This window comes from Chanodichthys erythropterus, chromosome 12 (genome assembly GCF_024489055.1).
Source record: "Chanodichthys erythropterus isolate Z2021 chromosome 12, ASM2448905v1, whole genome shotgun sequence".
NCBI classification, from domain to species: domain Eukaryota; kingdom Metazoa; phylum Chordata; class Actinopteri; order Cypriniformes; family Xenocyprididae; genus Chanodichthys; species Chanodichthys erythropterus.
In genome coordinates, this window is record NC_090232.1 from 42,855,495 (window position 1) to 42,876,500 (window position 21,006).

Below are 21,006 nucleotides of genomic sequence, written 5' to 3' on the forward strand. Positions count from 1 at the left end.
ACTAATTGCAAACGCTTGCTGTCCCGTTACATGATCTTGTTTATCCAATCCAAACGAAAGCAACCTCAGTGTCTTTTTTTTAAATCTTGAAGTGTGTAGTTCACGCGCCGGCCTGCATTTGGACATTATATCTCTATGCGTCACAGGGTGTAATTGTTATGAAGTGTTGTCACTGTCAGCTGAAGGGTGTTACTGATGGTGACTAAACCCAAACATAATAATAATACACATACATGCTTATTTAGAGGTCTTAAGGTCATGCTTCTGGAGGTCTTAACTGCGCAATCGTTATTGTTTATTTTTATATTTGTCATTATTTCCTCACCCATGTCATGATATATGTTGTTTTGTAATGTGAAATACAAGAAGAGAAATTTGCATGATACTTCCAGTCTTGTAAAGCCATTCAAGAGCCTTGTGTGAGTAACAAACCCAATGTAAGGTGTTATTGATTGATAATGTTCTTATTTGCATTCACTTTCAGTGAACTCATATTTCAGTCTGTTCCATCGTATAAGTAAGCAATAAGGTACTCGAGGCTGTGCTGTATCACGAATAAGTCACGGCTGAAGGGCGTTGTTAGGCACAACTCTGTCGCCTGCATCGGCTTCAGCCATGACTTATTCACAATACAGCTCTTTAATACAAATATTAAAGCCAAAAGTATGTATCAATGCAACTTTCATGAAGTAAACTCTTATTAAAAGCTTTCCTTCCACCAGAAAAAATAGTCCCTGACTGTGAACAGCAACTGAAGTTACATTATTACACCATTAGATGGCAGCAAAGACTGTCTTTATGAGTGTTTCAGTCAGTAGCGAAGAATTTTACATTGAAAAGATTGAATTGTTGTGAACATGGAACGAGACGCAACTGACAAATGCTTTGACTAGCGCTGTCAGTCACAGGAAAACCCCTTAACTGTTAAAAGGACAAGATAATACATCGGACATTTAAACAGATTTTTTATTATGAGCATAGGACTGACCTGAAGGAAAATGCTAAATCTGAATGCAGGTAATAAACTCGATCTCTTTCTCACGATACTCTTCTACATAATAGAGTAAGTTTTAATGAAACTTGAGCTTTACAGTCACTATACAGACTAAGGCAGACTGTAAAAAAGTTTCATGAGTATTTATTTAAAATTCTCATTTTGTGTTCCACGAACAAAGCTAAATACAAAAATGCAGGTTTTTAGCGCCATGAAAATAAGTAAATAATGACAGTTAAATATGTTTACGTACTGAGCAAAAAACTGAACAAAAGCAGAAAAAAAATAAAGGATGAATGTATGTGTTTTTAGGGTCATCCAGTGCTTGGAGAGGAATGAAAGGGAGTTTATGAAAACAGTATCTTGTGCCACTTGCCCGACAGCAAGCTGAACAGAGGCGCTGCTGTAACACGCTCACGCATGCCTGCCGGGGATGAGGTTACTATCGGGCATTCTCCTGATGAAACCGGAAGACAACTCAAGAGGACAAAAGACCACGATAACCTACATTCTGCCATATCCATCACATTAATTGATGCATGTGGAAGAAAATGGGTTCTGAGAATTATGGTATGTTGCTAATGAGAGTGATTTCATTCTGAAATAAATGGATGGTTTCACGCATTACATAAGCGTTTGTTTGAATGTTTGCGTAGATGGGTTATAGTCAGTCAGTTTTTTAAATGATGAGTCAATATGATTCACAGGGCTGTAAACACTTTTGTCACGTGCATTTCCTAAAATCACCATCAACACATCTGAGACGTGAACACGAGTTAATTTGCTTATCCACAAATTTCCGTTCACTTCAACAGGGAATGAATTCAGCCGATAGGAAAAGTTCTTCTAGACATTGACAGGATTACTGTTGTTAAAACTACAACTTAAACAATTAAAGGTGCCCTAGAACTTCTTTTTAAAAGATGTAATATAAGTCTAAGGTGTCCCCTGAATGTGTCTGTGAATTTTCAGCTCAAAATACCCCATAGATTTTTTTTTATTCATTTTTTTAACTGCCTATTTTGGGGCATCATTAACTATGCACCGATATATAGGTTGCGGCCCCTTTAAATCTCCCGCTCCCCCTCCCCCGGAGCTTGCTTTGAACAGCATAAACAGTCTACACAGCTAATATAACCCTCAAAATGGATCTTTACAAGATATTCGTCATGCATGCTGCTTGCATACATCGGATCATGTAAGTATGGTATTTATTTGTATGTATTACATTTGATTCTGAATGAGTTTGATAGTGCTGCGTGGCTAAGGCTAACATTACACACTGTTGGAGAGATTTATAAAGAATGAAGTTGTGTTCATGAATTATACAGACTGCAAGTGTTTAAAAATGAAAATAGCGACGGCTCTTGTCTCCATGAATACAGTAATAAACGATGGTAACTTTAACCACATTTAACAGTACATTAGCAACATGCTAACGAAACATTTAGAAAGACAGTTTATAAATATCACTAAAAAGATCATTTTATCATGAATCATGTCAGTTATTATTGCTCCATCTGCCATTTTTCACTATTGTTCTTGCTTGCTTACCTAGACTGATGATCCAGCTGTGCAGATCCAGACGTCCTGCCCTTGTCTAATGCTTTGAACATGAGCTGGCATATGCAAATATTGGGGGCGTACACCCCGACTGTTACGTAACAGTCGGTGTTATGTTGAGATTCGCCTGTTCTTCAGAGGTCTATTAATGAGATTTATATAAGAAGGAGGAAACAATGGAGTTTGAAACTCACTGTATGTCTTTTCCATGTACTGAACTCTTGTTATTCAACTATGCCAATATAAATTCAATATTGAATTCTAGGGCACCTTTACATTTACATTTACATTTATGCATTTGGCAGACGCTTTTATCCAAAGCGACTTACATTGCATTATGCTATACATTTGTATCTGAGTATGTGCAATCCCTGGGATCGAACCCATGACCTTGGCATTGCTAGTGCCATGCTCTAACCACTGAGCTACAGGAAAGCTATAAAGTCAGCATGAAACGTATGTTGCGATAGACTTTTCTTCCCTATTGTGAGGTACTGTATATCCGAGTGAAACGGCTTCTGGAATGAGAACAACTATAGGGCGGGACTTGATTTTGTTGATGGGGAATTGATTGAATGGTTGTGGTTTTCTATTGGAGGATCTCATGTGAGTGACAGGTTGTCCCGCCCTCATGCCAGAAAGTACATCATCAGAGAATAGATGTCTGATGATGTAATGGCGAGGGGAATTTATTTTGATTTAAGATTGTGAGGGCAAAAGTTTATAATGATGGGCACGCATATATCATTTATAATAAATACTGCAATATTCCATAACAAAATTAAGAATTCTCCATTTTGATTTCAACTTTATTTCTGTTACTTAAAAAAACAAAACAAATAAAACATAAAAACTTTAAATTTATTTTATTTCAGTTAGTTGTTCTTGTTTTCATTTAGTTTAACTTGAAATATTAAATAACTAAATCTAAAAATGAAATAAAATTAATAAAAACTATAAATAAAAACTTAAAAATTAAAATAACATTTTCACTGAAAGGATGAGCTCATAGTCACTTAGCCCACATCATCCAGGGGTCTCATTAGGGAAAGATTCCTCAATTCCCTCTTTTCTGCATGTGCTTGCTAGCCATAGAAGAGGCCTATTGTTATATCTGTCACCTGTAATCATGAGGTGTCTGAGGAAGCCCTGGAGGCCAGACAGACATGCAATCAGGGCAGGGTAACTGGAGAAATAAAACACGACCTGGAGTAACCTCTCTGCTGCTGACTTAAGTGAGGGTTACTGGAGTTCAGCTTGCGTGTGTACAGCTCGTGAGAACAAAGAGGAACTAATGCTGGTCAGCGCAGCGTCGGCGTCGACTCAATTTCTGTTTCTGTTTAAAACGATAAAACTGTGCCTAACTGGAAAGAGATTGCTTGTAAGACGCATTCCCTGTGAACAAATGCCCTGTGTGATGAGGTGGAAACAAAAGAGAAAGGAAAAACGTGTCCATGTTTCTTTCTAAAGGCAAGTTACTTAACATTTGTCGAGCTCTGCACTTTTGCCCAGCGCTGGCAGGAACTAGGAGTCTTGTGATGGGCCAATCTACTGCTGCTAACTCACTTAACACTTAGGTTTGGTTTCTAAGCGCTGCACACCAAATATATTAGAGTTGGCCGTGTACAGCTAAAATGTCATGCGTCAGCTCCTTGGTTTCAAAGGGACAGAAAGGTTTGGGATGCTAACCGAAAAAGCTATTTATTAACAGAATTTTGTCTTGTGTCTTGTTATATACTGATTTGGGGCAATGCGACAAGCTTAATGATTATCATTTGCCCCAATGCAAAGCACAAAATGTTTGAATGTTGCTTTTCCGAGACTAGCAGATTGGAATATTAGACATCAAAAACCTGTTATATAATCATAATTGATAATAGTTGATTCTTATAGCATTATAGAAAGACTGATTTTTAATCAGTATTTTGACTTGTTTTTCCATTTGTGTTTTGTGACTAATCCAGATCCACTGGTCTAATACGGGATAAGATCATTTGGGAAGCTGGAATGGGAATTAAACACTTCACTCTGGTGTCTAGTTCGGTCTCCAGAGTTGGGGTGAGGGATATTTTGGGGGGGGCGCTTACCTCCACCGCTAATGCTCCCAAACTCTCCAGCAGGCTGTCTGTTGCTATAGACACATCCTGGATAATCTTTGGATCGGACTTGACATCTTTCTGCATGACCAAAACATAAGCAAAAAAGAATTGAGACATTGTACACATTTTACCACAAAATCCAGTGAAATAAACAACAACAATATAAAAAACATCATTTTAAGTTTTACCACCACATATTTCATTAACTGAAATAACATTAATACTCAAAATGACAAAATCTGTTTTTTAAATTTATAATATACCAACAACCACTTTAAAAACACAGGCGGTAGAGAAAGACACATGATAAATCAAAGTAGCTTTTTCATTAACTGAAATAAATACTAATATATAAGCAGATGCAGACAGTGTCATGCACACCAATACAAAACACCATCATGGTAACTACAATAATGCACTAAACAAGATGCAACATAAAACTCTAATGTACATAACTGATAACAAAAAAACTAAGAAGAAACCAATGGTTTCACTTTATTTTAAGCTATACTTGTTACAGTGTATTTAACCATTTAAGTACTGAGTAATATTAATTAACAACATGTACTTACTATAGGATTGGGATTAAGGTTTAGTTTAGAGTTAGTTTCATGTAATTATGCATAATTTACTGTTATGACTATAGCAAGTACATGTAACTTATAACTAAATCACCAAAATAAAGTGTTACCAAACATATTATTTATATGAAAAACATCAAATTTGAGACGCAACACAGAGAATTCTGGTAATGTCAAGTTATGGTTTTTCACTGTAAACTACACTCCAAAAACTGTACATTTAAGTAGTATTTAATTCACTCTAAAATGATTAAATTACAGTTTTTCACCATATAGAGTAAGGGGACTTACAGTTAACCAATTAACAGGTTTTTACCATAGCATTTTTAATTTTTTTTACAGTTAAAATTACGATAACTTTTACTGTGGTGGCTGCCAGAATTTCACAATGAAAAAGTACTGTGACAATGTTTCTGTTATTTCAGAATACCTGAATATTTTACAACTTAAACCGTATATTTCATTAAGTGATATAGGGCCCTAACACTTGTGCAATATCATACACCTGGCACAATGTGTCGGCAGGCACAATGCAAGTGTTTTTTGCTAGTTTCAGCCTAATGCAGTTATAATTTTCACATCCTGCGCCATGTTGTTTAAATAGCAAATGCATTTGCGCCCGTTTTTGTGCTGGTCTGTTCAGGTGCATTGTTGGCGTGTTGCTATTTTGAGGCAACTGAAATATACTGCGCCAATGACCAACTGAAACCTGGTCTATCCCACGTTTTCTCACACACAATTAGATCCGTTCCTCGCTAGAGAAGCGTTCAGTTCTTCCGCTTGCAAATTCCGCCATATAAATAGCAAATCCGCCATGGTGCAACTGGTTTTTAAAGGCAATGAGAGATGAGACTCTGATTGGTTTATTGCACGTTACGCCCAAAACACACCCATGACTCATTAAGAGAATAGGTACAACCCTTTTAGACCATGCGCCAGGCACGCCGACCATCGTTAAACTAGCAAAAGTGGATTCAGACAAGCCCTAAGTGCATTTGCGCTGTGCGCTTTAGACCATGCGCTCAGATCGTTAAAACAGGGCCCATTATGTTAATATACCAACTACCAAAAATCTGTTTTTACCTTAAAATGCACTTATAATCATCATAATAATATAAGTGGTGAAATAGAAAGCAACATGACATTTTTTTCTGTGTTTTTCACTTTGATTTTTACTGTAGCATTGCATTTTCTTCAGCGTATGTTTACAGTAAAGTACATGTGAAGTTTTAAGTTGTTTTAAGCTGTTAACAGGACAACGTAAATTAGCGTGTGATCCACATACAGTGGCAACTCTAGGCTATACTGTCGTGATTTAGACGAAAAATGTCAAAGATCTCTTTGTCCCCTTGCTTGCATAACTAAATTGCTGTGCAAATATAGTAGTGACCTGGCATCTTGAAATCTCATTACTCAAAAACAAAGAAAACATTCAGTCTAAAGCGAACATAAACAAAGACAACAATATGTGAAGACTCTTGGCTAACAGCCACTGCAGCTCCCTTTTCATGCACAAATGTGCTCAAATAATTATTCTGATTCATAAACAAATTATGTAAAAGTGACCATTATGTGACTACAATGTTATTTTGTTAAGCTTGAAGACCTGACAAAGTTCATTGGGTCCAAGAATATACACTTGCCCTAGTTTGTGTGTAATTGGTTTATTGAACTGGCGAATTCCTGTGCTTACTGTAGCGTTTATTGAAGTGCAGTAACCAACTTTTATGTGAAATATATGGGACATAAAACACTCAAGCAATCAGTAACATCTGAACAATTGTCTATTCTTGTATTCTAGTTTTTGCAACATCAACGAATTAACTAAATAAGACTTGTCCAATAAACATGTTGTTATTTAACAATTGCATTTACTTACCCGTATTGGCTTCAGAAAGTCTAAGTTGGACAGGAAGTGGCTCTCTGCGTTGTTCAGCCATTCAGCAGGTGATTGACAGATGATGTTTTGCGTCAGCTGAGACACGTCCTTATCGGCAATGGTCACGAATTCTTCCAGAGATGTGGAATTGCACAGGTCTCTAAGATGAACTCCAAACCCTTTAATAAGCACCTGTAGATCACAAACAGCAGTCGAAACTAAATAAACAAACTCTCTGCGATCAATGTTTTCAAACTTACTGTCAAAAAGTTTTATCACAATCAGTAATACACTGATCCTAAATGACAATCCTTCACCTTGAACAGTTGTTTGATGATAATATTTTCCACAAGAGCTTTAGAAAAATGTCAAAAGTCTAGATCAAGCATGAATGTAAATGCATGTATTTGTGAGGTTGAAGTGCAAGTGAGCAACTAGGAAGATGCCATATGAATATGAATGAAAGTGTATTTCAAGTAGAATTGAAGATGCTTTAAGTCTCCATTTTGGTGTAGCTACAGAATATAACTGCTGAAGCTAGCTAGTAACCAGGCAAACCTCTATCGCTCAACCAATGGTGTGAGTTGGAGGCGGGACTACCTGTTTCTTTGACCAATGGTAGATAGGGAAAACTGTGTTTGGAAAATCTGTTTAAAAGGATATTATCTGCAGTTCTGTTTGGTTCAGCTCTATGGTCATGAAGATCTGGTATTCAGACGACACTTTTAAATCTTCAGATCTCTAGAGTGAGTGCGAATGATTGTAAGAAACAACATTGTGTGATCGCATAATTACAGGCTCTTTCTTTTGTGAAAGTCTTGTTCTTTACTTTTCTGTAAGATGACTCCCTTTCTGCTCTGTCACTCTCTCAGAGCCTCGTTACACTCAATAATTCAATCAGGATGTACTCAGAAGATGATTAAAGTCTAATTTGGGAAGCTCTTAAGGTATGACCTCAGACAACTATCTCAGATTCTTATATGCATATACATTAACATTTCTGATGTTATTGAAAGAAGTCTCTTCTGCTCACCAAGGCTGCATTTATTTGATCAAATATACAGTAAAAACATATATATGAGCACGTGCACAGCTCTCTCAGTACAGCTGTGCAGGAGATCCGTCATGTGCAGCATCTGCCCGGGACTGTCCGAACGAGTCCTATCCCAACACACCAAGGTAATATACTAATATATATATATATATATATATTAGTCATTTTTATTAGAATTTAATAGTATTTAAAGAAAGATAGTATGAAAAAAGCTTGTTTTAAATGATAAAAAACATGATATTTTTAAGCGGACTCTATCTTGGAGCACATCTGTCAGAGGTGTTGAGAATCGCTCGCCCCATCTCAGTTTTTCCAGGAACTGCTCTGTGGCCGTAGCTCTGATGGTCAACAGTCATGTGACTCAACCCCAACCAAACACCCCCACCCAGCGCACAGGAGCACGTGCACAGCTCTCTCAGTACAGCTGTGCAGGAGATCCGTCATGTGCAGCATCTGCCCGGGACTGTCCGAACGAGTCCTATCCCAACACACCAAGGTCATCTGCATGTGAGAGCGTACGAACGCATGTACGGGGCTTTGAAAAACAGATCGCTTCATATCTGTACGAGCCAGAGATGTTACGTAACAGTCTCAGGATACATGACAGACTGCCATTTATTGACTACACCAGACAAAGGGTAAAATATGTTAAGCGAAGGTAACTAAAGACAATAAACAAAGTCATAAAAAAAGTAATTGATGTCTGTTGATTCGAGGCCTTTTTTTAATGTTTTAGTTGTTGAAGGATTTTTAACCAGCTCATGAATGATTCATTTACCTTCTCCAAGTTGACGTTAGCCTCCACTATCTGTCTCACAGCATGCTTGGGCAGGGTAGCATTTTTCTCGAGAAACTCAGACAACGTTTCATTATCATGGAGGAAGTCCTTCAGTTTGAAACCTAGGAGAAAAAGAAAACCTTTTAAGACTAAAAATATCAAAAATGGCATATACAATGAATGCAATTAAATATTGAATTCAACAAAACACTTTGAAATATATATTAGTCAGCATGATAATATATATATATATACAGTCAAACCAAAAGTTATTCAGACATTTTTTATATATTTTTACTAGTGGGTGCAGGACATTATAGTTCATTTATGTCAAAATAAATTAAACTGTGACATATTATACCCAAAAAGTCTTCATACAGTGGACTGCCAGTAAAACTGATAACAATTTGGAACCAAAAATTATTCAGACACTTTGACCTGACCATGTTTTGCTTAGTTAAGATTCATTTTTTCTGACACAGTTTATCTCTGAGATCTTGTCATATTTTAATACTATTTTTTAAACTAAACTGTATTAATGAATGAAATGTATATATTATACAAGCTATTTGTAGATTGAATAAAATAGAACTAAAATAAATAATCATATAAATATTTTTATTTATTTATTTAAATATACATAAATCAATTATGTATGCAAGGTTATATATAATTTATATACTTGAGTTTGACAAAGTCATATCAGAGTCATGCTGACTAACACGGGGTAAAATTGCTGTTTTTAATGGAATTCATTACATAAAGCAGTGATTCACATTCACAATTGTACTGTGAATATTATTATTTTTAACAAAGGGTGTCGTTCAGAACATTGTGATAAGTATTACTCTACTGCAATTCCCAACACAATGATAAAGCGAGTGAGGTAATGCAGTCGAGGCATTGCGTTAGGTCACGAGAGAACTGTCCATTTAGCTCTCAATTCCCAGTTCATCATGCAAGATGTCCACAATAAAGGATGGAAGGAAAACAAAAGCCAGAAAGTGACTACAGCAGTGTTCTTCACAGCGCTCATTGTGTTGCGTGTCAGAACATTCCGGAAGAGTCATCAGTATGAACTGGTTTGAGTCAGTCTCTTTCCTCTGGGGTAACTAAAGGTCATTCCTCAGCCAGTTCTCTGAAATCACCACAGAGCACTTTTCACATGTTCTTATTGTTGCTATTCAGGACATTTTTGGGGAAATGAGCTATAAAAGATTTCAGGGGGCGCAGGGAGTAGAATTTGTGTAGTGTTTAATGTGAACAGCCTCGACATTTGATGTTTCACATCAATAAAGTAAAGTAAAAACAGCTACAAAAAGGATATTTACTGACATACAGTCAGAGTATAGAGTTATAAAACAAATAAAGCTCAGATCATCATCTGAGATCTGGCAAAAGTTGAGAAGCAACTCATTTGCTGAATAAAAATTGATGTGGGAATTACTTTAATATAATTTTTATTTAAGAAAAAATTACAAAGTAACACTGGATTAAGCATGAAATAATTAAGTAGAAAGACTGAAACAGTATTTTCTTGTAAAATGCGCTCAAATAATCTTTGTTTCAACAGCATTGAGACACATTCACTGCATTTTTCCTCAGAGGAAAAATCAGAGAATTAGGAGATCTTATCATAAATCTCCATTTAATGCGTAAATCATCTAGAAGAAACAACTGCGATATCAAAGAGATCTCATTTGTGATTTTTCTTTGCTATAGCATCACCTCAAACAAAACCACAGAGCAGTTCTGACCAGGTGGGATGAGTTATCATACCTCAGTCTTCTTCAGCGGAATGTTCTAGAACCTCAAAAAGAGCTCACATGAGTCTCTCTGCGGCATAAAATGATCATGTTTAACCACTGGCTCTTGAGGCTTGCTAATCCATGGTGGGCAAAGCAAGCATCCTATTCCTCAAGCCCCAGATGCAAACAGCAGCCCCTCCGGGAACATTAATTAAATGCTGTCAACTGTACGAGTAGATGCAACTCCCACAAGCCTTTCTCAACAATAATTACAGTGAGTTATCTGTCTACATAAGGAACACAAACTTCAATTTATAAGCAAGTGTATTGTAAATATTAGTTGGTTTTGCAAGAATAGTTTCTGCAAGTGTCCATCGAAAAACCTCGAAAAATCCCATAGGATCAGAACAGAATATAATGCTTATACTATTGCTACAAAGCAACCACCTAAAACACTCTTATCACTATATCTCTTAAGCAAGAGAAAAAAATGAACTTTTTTACTCTTCAATAATCAAACATCTAAAACAGGACATGTTTTCTATTTGAAGAGCTACGCTAAGGTTCAACCCTGAACCTAAATTGAGGAACCGCACCTAAGCAGGATGTCTGACAAGGAAACAGACACATGAATCCCTCAGGTGTTTCCATTTCATTGGGTACACCGATGACCATAGGGAATGAGGATGTTGGAACGCACTAATTAAACTTCACAGCACACCAGCTCAGCTAGTTATCAACCAATACTGAAGCATTTAGGCGAGTAAATAATGCTAAAATGTGGCAGAGTGACTTTAGAAACTGTGAAACCGCATACCAAGCGAGGAATTGATATAGATCTTTCTCAACAGATTTAGAAAACATTGACTCAGCAGTAGTGAAGAGAACTCTAAAAGATTCTGAATCTGATTCCATTTATCGATTCTGATTCCGTAATGATTCCATTAATGATTCTTTTAGTACAATACTTAGTCCTAACATCAAACTGAAGCAACAACAATGCTGTTTTTGGAAATATATGCTAGTGTTAGAAAGTTTGGGATCAGTAAGATTGTTTTAAAGAAATTAATACTTTAAATTGATCAAAAGTGACAGTAAAGACATTTATAATGTTACAAACAATTTCTATAGCGTCACGTATAAAATGCATCACGGTTTCCACAAATATATGAAGCAGCACAACTGTAAGAATAAGAAACAATAAGAAAGGTTTCCTGAGCACCAAATCATTAGTATGATTTCTGAAGGATCATGTGACACTGACTACTGGAGTAATGATGCTGAAAATTCAGCTTTGATCACAGGAATAAATTAGATGTTACAATATATTCAAATAGAAAACATTTACTTTAAGTTGTAATAATATTTCACAATATTACTGTTTTTAATGCATTTCTGATCAAATAAATGCAGCCTTGGTGAACACAGACCCCAAACTTTTGAAAGATAGTGTACATATTTTATGAAACCTCATCTTTAAAGGTGTTTAAAAGTGCCTGACCTTCAGTTTTCCTCTGCAGTTTTCTCAAGGCCCGTACGAGTCCTTTGAAACCTTCAAAGCTCTTGTCCTGTTGGCTGTAGAGGAGAATTTTCTTGGCATCGATGAACAGTCGGGAAATGCTGTAAATGATGACAAAGACACACATATGAGGGAAACTTGTTATAAGTGTTTCATTTTTAAAATAGCACATATAAATTCTGTAAAATCCAATGTAGACCCAAAGCTTGATATACTTACATGGAGTCATTGAAGTTGCCCACCACTCCGGGCGTCTCTCCAGGGGTGGGGTAGCGAAAGCAAGGGTTGTTGGCATTGCAGATGATGCCCTGCACCCATGGTAAAGTCCCCGCAGAGGGCATGGCCTTATTGGGAAAGTGGCCTGGGAAAAAAAGGACAAAGCAATCAGATTTACAACAAATAAAATGCCATTTGCAACCATATTTCTGTAATCTGAATTATTTAATGCAATAAAATGTAGTTTATTTTATTTGGAATTAATCATACACAATGAGACCACAAATGTGCATTAATAAAGTAAAGCATTATTTTATTTTCAATCATGACAACTCTAGAAATAGTTTTAGCATGTTGACGAATATGGCAATTTAATGTATTTGATCTTGGCGGACTAGATCTGCTGCTGTTGATTATTGCTGCTGCAGATCAAGTGTGGACTTGCTACTGCTAATAGATACACAGACACGCTGCTGTGAGCACGTAAGATATACTGCTGCTGCATAAACAGACATGAATTAATCCTGTAACAGGTCTAGACAGGTGGAGCTGGGGAGGTGGAAGGGTTCAGAGGATCTCTGATAGCGCACTGTAGGACTAGTTTACAGCGAACACTGAACCATCAGACTATTTAAATGTTGAGCAAACAATCTCATTGGCTTCAGGATCAGTAGAGGCCAATCAGCTTGCGTCATGTGATAATGATGTGACTGCTTGCAGATTGCATGTAAGGACCTATCAGCCTGTGCCATCTAGAGTCTAGATATTACATGTTAACTTTAAAGGATTTTTTGGATATCATCAAGATGGCCTTTAACCGATTCCTTTCAAAAGTTTTGTCATATTAGTTCTAAATAGTGTTTGTGTGATGAAAAGTTTAAGTATTTCACAATATGTGCATGGAAAGCATTACAGTTTGCTCTTCATGACATAATTCCTGGAAATATCCCTGCAGAAATTCTTTCCCTTTTGTTTGAAAAGTAGGTTTACACAAACCAGATATACTGTCATTTTTCTTTGTCCTATTCTTCTGGTCTTCATTTACAGGTTTAAAACTAACTCTAAAATAGTTAACATTTAATTATTTTAGTTTAAAGTACAGGAACTGACACTGCAAGAAAACTGTGTTTCAGAGATCTTGTGAGATCAAATTTCATGCGGTTCTTAGAGCTGTTTTGCTGTCCTTGACCTCTCCTGGGAACAGTGTGATTTCCAAAGAGGAGCAAATATTGACACGAATGAAGTAAGACACAGTGACATTAAATCAAATGTATTTAGGATCATTTTAAATTGACAGTGCAAACCTTCTGTATTTTTAAAGTAGTTATTATATATATATATATATATATATATATATATATATATATATATATATATATATATATATATATATATATAGTTTGCTGTTTTGGGCAAGAAAAACACTATCTAACCTAAGCTCAAATCTCATTAGATGCATTTGCATTTATTCTGTGGTTGTAAAAAAAAATATTAATAATTTAAAGCAAAATAAATGTGTTTGTTGGCCCAAATTAGGCCACTTACATTCATGTTGCTCGTAGGGAGGATAATAGAGTCGGACTGATATCAAGATGAAAAAGATGAAGAGCGGCCATATTATCTCAATCAGCAGCTGAATCTGGAAATGAACAGACACAACAGAGTGATATTTACTCATTTGACCAAACTATATACATCCTGGATTGCTTTAGTTCCACCCTAATGAACTTCAACTTGAATTCAACAGCACAACTTCTTCTCTTCTCTTTCCACAGGTCCTGAATAAACAATTCTAGCAAAGTCAAGAAAATCCTGTTTATCATGATGGTTGTTGGGCTTCCTGCTGACAAGGCATCTGAACCTCCTGTTCATACATTCAGTGCCAAGTACATGTATGTGCTGTCCGTACCAATATCATGATCATTTAGTCAGCTTTTTGAGGTACATTCTCTTACTGGACTTCTTTAAGGAAAAGCTGATAAGTAGGTGCATAAATGGCAACTACTTCACAAACAAGTGACAGTTTCTTCAACAGCAACTTTAAAAAAGCTACACAATAAAATGTGTATACACAAATACTAATTAGTATGTCTTGTTATTTATGTATTTATTCAATCCTGTCAATACGGGGGTTGGTGACCTCCAGAACCTCACAGATGTCACCAACAGAAAAATGGGAGCCTAGGGACTCCATATGTTACAACAGGCATTCGTTTTGCTGCATATGTTAGTTTTATTGGTACTTTTCATAATTCTTTGATTTGTGGTAAGTGATGAATTAAAATCTCAATGCATTTGGTATGAACTTACAGTCTGTCTCCGTCGGTAAGTGAAGTTCTTCCACAACAGTAACCCCAACTGAGTGGAGACAGCCATCTTGCCACGGCTCCACACTGTCCGCGCCGCCTCTCGCAACTGTCATAAAAAGCAAAGAAAAGAGATGTAAAGCTAATGTTGCTAAGCTCAATTTTTTCACCCGTGGAGAAACTCAAATACAGGTAAAGACATATCTCATGCCATCTTCGCTGATGACAACCTGTCACTCACATGAGATCCACCAATAGCAAATCACAACCATTCAATCAATTCCCCATGGACAAAATCAAGTCCCACCTAAGGTGACCACCTGTTAAATTTACTATTATTGTACTGTGTACAATTGATTTACATTATTTGGAAAGCCTATTTGCCATCACATTAGATGATAACGTTTTAAATCGTCAATAACTTTTGTTAACTGTGACTGCATTAGTTCCTACTATATAAATGTTTTCTTGTATGAGAAAGAAAAGACTATAGCAACTTCAGTTTCATGCCTACTTTTAGCTAGGTAAAATAATCATTCAAACACAAATGTTTTGGCATTGGCACACAGTAGCTTATCTTCAAGTCATTAATCTTATCTGTCAGACACATTCACTTGCTATCATAAAACTATAAGCAGTAAGAGGAAACAGAACAGTGTCAGTATGTGGGTTAGTATGTTTCATAATGAACTAATTTATAAATATATCCTGATGTCCTGCTGGTGTTTTGATTAAATTGTCTAGTAATGCATTTTCCAATTATATTAAATGTAATGGTTATCATTCCTAACAAAATATATGAGTCAAGCAGGCTATATTAGAGTGAATGACATGATTTTTTTCTTTAGATCTAATAAGTTATTCAAAAATACTAAAATACTACAACTACTAATATACTTCCAAGGCTTGGTTTTACAGACAGGCTTACATTAAGCCAGGATTAGGTCATAAGACATTTAAGTAGCTTTAATAAACGTGCCTTAGAAAAAAACATAAAGTGTGCATCTTGAGACAAAACAATGGCACTGCATATTTTAAGATATATCAGAGCAAGTTGCTTTCAGTTCAAAACATGCATTTTAATCTGGGACTAGTGACTAGTAATTTTGATGTGTATACATTTGATTAATGTTTAAAACTTTTGTCCACCAATTAAATCAAAGACAGTGTGGCATGACCAGCATGCAAGAAGCCATTTTGTTGCATTTGGCAAGAAAAGCATACAGCAACTTTAGAATAAATATCACATTTCAAAGAACATGGTGCATTTCTCCTTGTATCATTACATATATTTGCCTGTATCGCTCATGAGTAGCCTATGTGTTTTACATCTTTCGTTTTTGTACTGTTTGTGCTGATATGGATCTGTTTTAGGTAATGTGAATCTTATGCTTGTGCTTTTCATACATAACATCATGAAGAGCGTCCCTAGTGGACGCGTCCATATTCTTATTTTTCTCCTTGTTTACCATTTCCTTCATCATAATAGCTTCATACTCTGACAAGCCTATACAAATTCTTGCACATATGCACCAAATACCAGTTGTTTTGTGCTCTTTTTGCAGCTAAAGCAAGATAAATAAAGCCTGTCCATCACGACTGACTTAAAATATGTAACATAAAGATGATGTAAGAGTAAGAGCAGCCCGCATATATACATTTGTTTACACAATCTTTGCCACTTCTGTGGAACAAAATACGAAAAGACATTTATAATACAGCGCACTTAAGACCTTAACTGCCGTTTTACCACCACAGGTGTTTATAATCATAATGTTTTAAAGATGCAGAAGAGTTGAGGAGCTCAGCGTGTTTTTCATTGTTCCGCAGAGGAGAGGTTACTCTCGGTCATTTCGGTTACGAGCAGATGCTGAAGCGACACGCGACCACTTGCAGTCTTCTTTGTCTTTTCAAGTTGTCATTTTATCCCAATAGCATACGAATGATAGTCAATCATACTACACAACTTTTCAATATAAATAACTGCCACGAAGCATTTGATAATCACAACTCATCAAGTGTTTACGATAAAAGACAGCATCGTGTAAGTTCTGAAGAAAAATAACAACTGCGCGTTTCTGATTAAAGAAGTAGCAGGTTAAAATATCCATATGTTTATGTGTAACGATTATTCAACGATTAAACATGACAACTGTAATCAGTTTGCAGCATAAACGACTGCCACGAAGCTTTCAATGCAATGCATCACAACTCACCAAATGTTTACGATTTAAAAAAAAACGTAATTTGTGCAAACAACAACAGCGTGTTTATGATTTCCATGTTTAAGCAAAAATATTTATCTATGAATTAGTAAAAAATGAGCTCATTGCTTAAAAAAGAAGGAAACTCAACATTTTACTCACCGTTTTTTCTTGCTCCGAAATGATTAGGCTATTCCTTATTTCATATAAACTGTAATTCCCTTTGAGTCGAGAGGAGAAACAGCTGTTCTAACGCTCTCAAAGCGATATTGTACCTGGTGCTGGTGTTTTGTGCTCTTATGGACGGACCTTTTTCCTCTCCTCCATCCTTTTATAGCGAGAGCGATGCGCGAGGTTACTGTCGGTCAAAAGCGCTGCTGTTTGTGTTCGAGCCTCCATATATGGAAAGCACGTGCGGACCCAAAACAGCTCTTAAAAGGGCAACGTGAAATTGCGCAAAATGCGTTTTTAACTTATGTTTACATGCTATTTTTATACTACACATATTATAAATTTAATATTAATTCTATTATTTTGCAGATATCACTGAAATTGGGGTGCACAAGCAGTGCAGTTAAATGGCACTTTGGTAAATGTCAAAGTGATTGTCAATTCTTATTTTCCAGCACATGGTACATTTCATAATCTGACATCTCTGCTGAACAATTTTTAGATGGTTTGCTGGTTTAAGTTGGTCTCACATCCTGACCAAGTTTTGACTGCAAACTAGATTAGACTGGTGTAAATTGTTATTTTTCGCAGAAGGCAGAACAAACCAAAACTAAAATATCAACTAACTTAAGTTTTGTTTCTGCACACAAATAAATCTCATAGGAATGAAACGGATTTTAGAGAGGAAAAAAAAAAAAAAAAAAAAAAAAAAAAATTATCTCCAGGTCATCAGGACCTCTGAGAAATGAAGGCAGGTTGTAAAATACTTAGACACAACCAGTTGCATGGGCCTTGGATGAAGATACTGAGCAAGTCGGATAGCACTAGCTTGTAATTTAATTGATAAAGTGTCCTAGAAATCCATCTATCATGCAAAATATAAGGCATAGTTCTAAGTTGGCAGAAGTATGCATTTTTATATAGAATCTTTGCAGACAATATTGTATTTGGTTCATCTAATTCAGATGATACAGGAAGTGCATTCTGTGTTCTCTGAACTTTCTGCATCACTGGTCCAGATAACTGTGAAGTTACCCATTAATGATGTGCATTTGTGTAGTTAATGAACGCATCACACACGGGGAAATTTTTTTTCTATTCTAAAATCTTAAAGGATTAGTTCACTTTCAAATGAAAATTAGCCCAAGCTTTACTCACCCTCAACCAATCATAGGTGTATATGACTTTCTTCTTTCTGATAATCAGAGTTATATTAATAAATATCCTGATGCATCTGAGCTTTATACCCTTATACACATGTGTTCATTACCCAAAGACCCGCCCCCCTTAGTTACTGTTGCTTTGTCTGACAAGCCATAGCGCTGTCACGACCAACCTGGTCTCATGACGAAAACGTACCCGTGGGCATGTTTTCGCGAGTCGCGAAATACGTACCAGTGAGTACATATCGCTGCAGTTTGGCTCTGAAATGTCCACTGAGTGGCGCCAAAAGCGTGTTTTTGTTTTTGCCGGAGCAGATAATAGGGTGAATGCGGTACGTTTTTATGACATTGCTTTTTAGACGAATCGCCGCGGTTCTCGATTTGATATTTGCGCTCCGTTTCGTTTTAAAATAACTTCCTGACGACGCCACGCCTAAACCTACCCGATAGTGTTAACAAAAGCTAACGTGACGTAAGAAGCATCCGTTTTTCAGCTCGTTTAAATCTCTCTTTGAGCTCTTTTTTTTTTGCCGTCAGTCGCCTTTTGCGGGATTCGTACCCATGCAGGCAGGGGGAGTCGACTCCTCGCCCTAAGTCCGACTCCGTATCGTCCGAGCTACCGAGCAAGCTTGGTTACGGCCAAAAAAAGCGAAACGCGTAGAGCCGGAAAGTCCAAAGTACGTTCGTTTACAAATCGGGCACTCTGGTCGGATGCGTTTTGAAGCCGTGACATGATATTGCGCGAGGAAACGCCAAAACGAGTCTTTACGAATCCATAATCCGACCCCGGCCGTCGTCGAAAACGGGGCTTGAAAACGCGCAAAAGCGCTTATCGACGTTTTACCGGCCTCTAGCGTTCGTTTCTGTCGGAAACTGCAGCGAGACGTACTCGTCGGTAGGTAATTTTGTGTCTCGCCAAAACGTGCCCACTGGTACGTCTCTCCTATGAGACCAGGTTGGTCACGACACACGCAGTGAAAAATACATTGCGGAGTAAAGAGGATACTGACTACACATTGACAGACAAGACAGAGCAGGTTATTTATGATATTAAACAAAGTCCCAGCTTTCAAATTGTGTAATTTTTTTTAAGAAATTCGAACAATAAAAAGTGGTTTGTGGCTCTTTAAAGTGTCGTGACAGATCGCGGTAGCGCCTCAGCTCAAGCAGCTCGTGAACCGATCATCTCTTCCTACTAGTTCATTTATAGCATCAAATAAACATGAATGAACATCAGAAGGAATGTTGTTTCAAACACAGAAAGACACACCATTTTTCAAGTTCAAGTCCACCGAGGTTAATCTTCTAACTCCTGACTGCTTTGTTGGACAAAATGGTGGATTCGGCATTATGATTGGTTAGATCACTTGTCAATCAAACTCCGCAAAGAGTCAATTAAGCTTTTTCCGTAAGTTGAATAGGGAAGGCGTATCTTAGCGTAAGCTAGAGTTTTACATTTTCTTAGTAAGTTTAATACGGAAGGCAGTCTGGCGGAAGCAAGATATTTTACTTCATAACTTGTTAAATATGGACATTTTTTACACAAACGCATCGATTCACTTAAGAAGGCCTTTATTAACCCCCCAGAGCCGTGTGGAGTATGTTTATGATGGATGAATGTGGATGGAGACACTTTCTTCAGCTCATACTCGTTGGTTTCACTCACTGCCATTATAAAGCTCAGATGCGTCAGGACATTTATTAATATAACTCCGACTGTATTCATCAGAAAGAAGAAAGTCGAATACACCGAGGATGGCTTGAGGGTGAGTAAAGCTTGGGCTAATTTGCATTTGAAAGTGAACTAATCCTTTAAGATTTTAGAATACAATGTATGTGAATGCATAAATGAAATGTCTCATCATTTTTTCACAATTTTTAATCCCTTTTGTTTTAAAGGTCCTGCAATTTAATTATTTAATTTTTTTAAAATACACTTATTCCATGTAGTCCATGACATTATAAAAGCTGCATGCATTACAAATATAAAATCACTGCAAAATGGAGTACAGCATGTCACGCTGCAGGACATGTCAACTACCCAAAAGTATTTCATGTCAGCTACCATAAGCAAGGATATTCAGTGACACTGCGAACCAAAAATCATTCAGAAAAGCAGAATCTGCCCCGTCTGTTTCTAACCACACAGTCAAACAGAACACAATGATTCTGATTTGAACTGATGGAACGTAACATTGTGGCTTTTGTGCTTTTGGTCATGTGATCAGCACTTTCATCCTGTTTTTCAGGCTGATCATCTCTTTGTGTTTATGAAGGCTGGGAGGCTGCCAAGTGAATAACGCTGCCCTCCTGCCCCAGTATCCTCTGTCAGTATTGCGGAGTTGAGCCTCAGGGATGACACTGCGAGGTTGACACAGAGAACGATAGCGAGCAGAGATAAACAAAGCATCTCGAAATGTAATGTGAAAACTCTTTGCAAAGGAAACCACAGCCGGGTCTGAGCTGAGAGAGGAAGCTCCATATTCAGACTGTGGTAAACACAATAAACATGTGACTTTGGTAAGACTTAAAGGAACAGTTCATCCCAAAAGTTCATCATATAATTGAAAAAAGAACCATGGTGTTTTTCTGATCATATACACATTTTAATTCCATTTCATGGTATTACCATGATCCAATGCCATAATTGTAGGCTACCACAGTGTTTTATAAGGTCTAATCATTACCTGCTTGTTGTCAAGCAATGCCACAGCACTTAACATAAGTCACT

At 36.8% G+C, this 21,006-nt stretch overlaps 1 protein-coding gene across 3 annotated transcripts in view; it reads right to left on the bottom strand.

The window, feature by feature from the left end:
- abca1a (ATP-binding cassette, sub-family A (ABC1), member 1A) overlaps positions 1-17,269 on the bottom strand; it is a 39,309-nt gene extending 22,040 nt beyond the window's left edge. For 2 of the 3 annotated variants that reach the window (XM_067403172.1, XM_067403170.1), the window contains exons 1-8: positions 17,104-17,269; positions 14,742-14,846; positions 13,977-14,070; positions 12,435-12,576; positions 12,198-12,316; positions 8,949-9,070; positions 7,117-7,308; positions 4,645-4,734 (exon numbers count right to left, since the gene is read on the bottom strand). In XM_067403172.1, coding sequence (XP_067259273.1) covers positions 4,645-4,734; positions 7,117-7,308; positions 8,949-9,070; positions 12,198-12,316; positions 12,435-12,576; positions 13,977-14,070; positions 14,742-14,807 — 825 coding nt within the window. In that variant the 5' untranslated portion in view covers positions 14,808-14,846; positions 17,104-17,269. The remainder of the gene's footprint in view (positions 1-4,644; positions 4,735-7,116; positions 7,309-8,948; positions 9,071-12,197; positions 12,317-12,434; positions 12,577-13,976; positions 14,071-14,741; positions 14,847-17,103) is intronic. The other variant, XM_067403171.1, reaches the window with a different exon arrangement.
- Between the last annotated feature and the right edge of the window lie 3,737 nt (positions 17,270-21,006).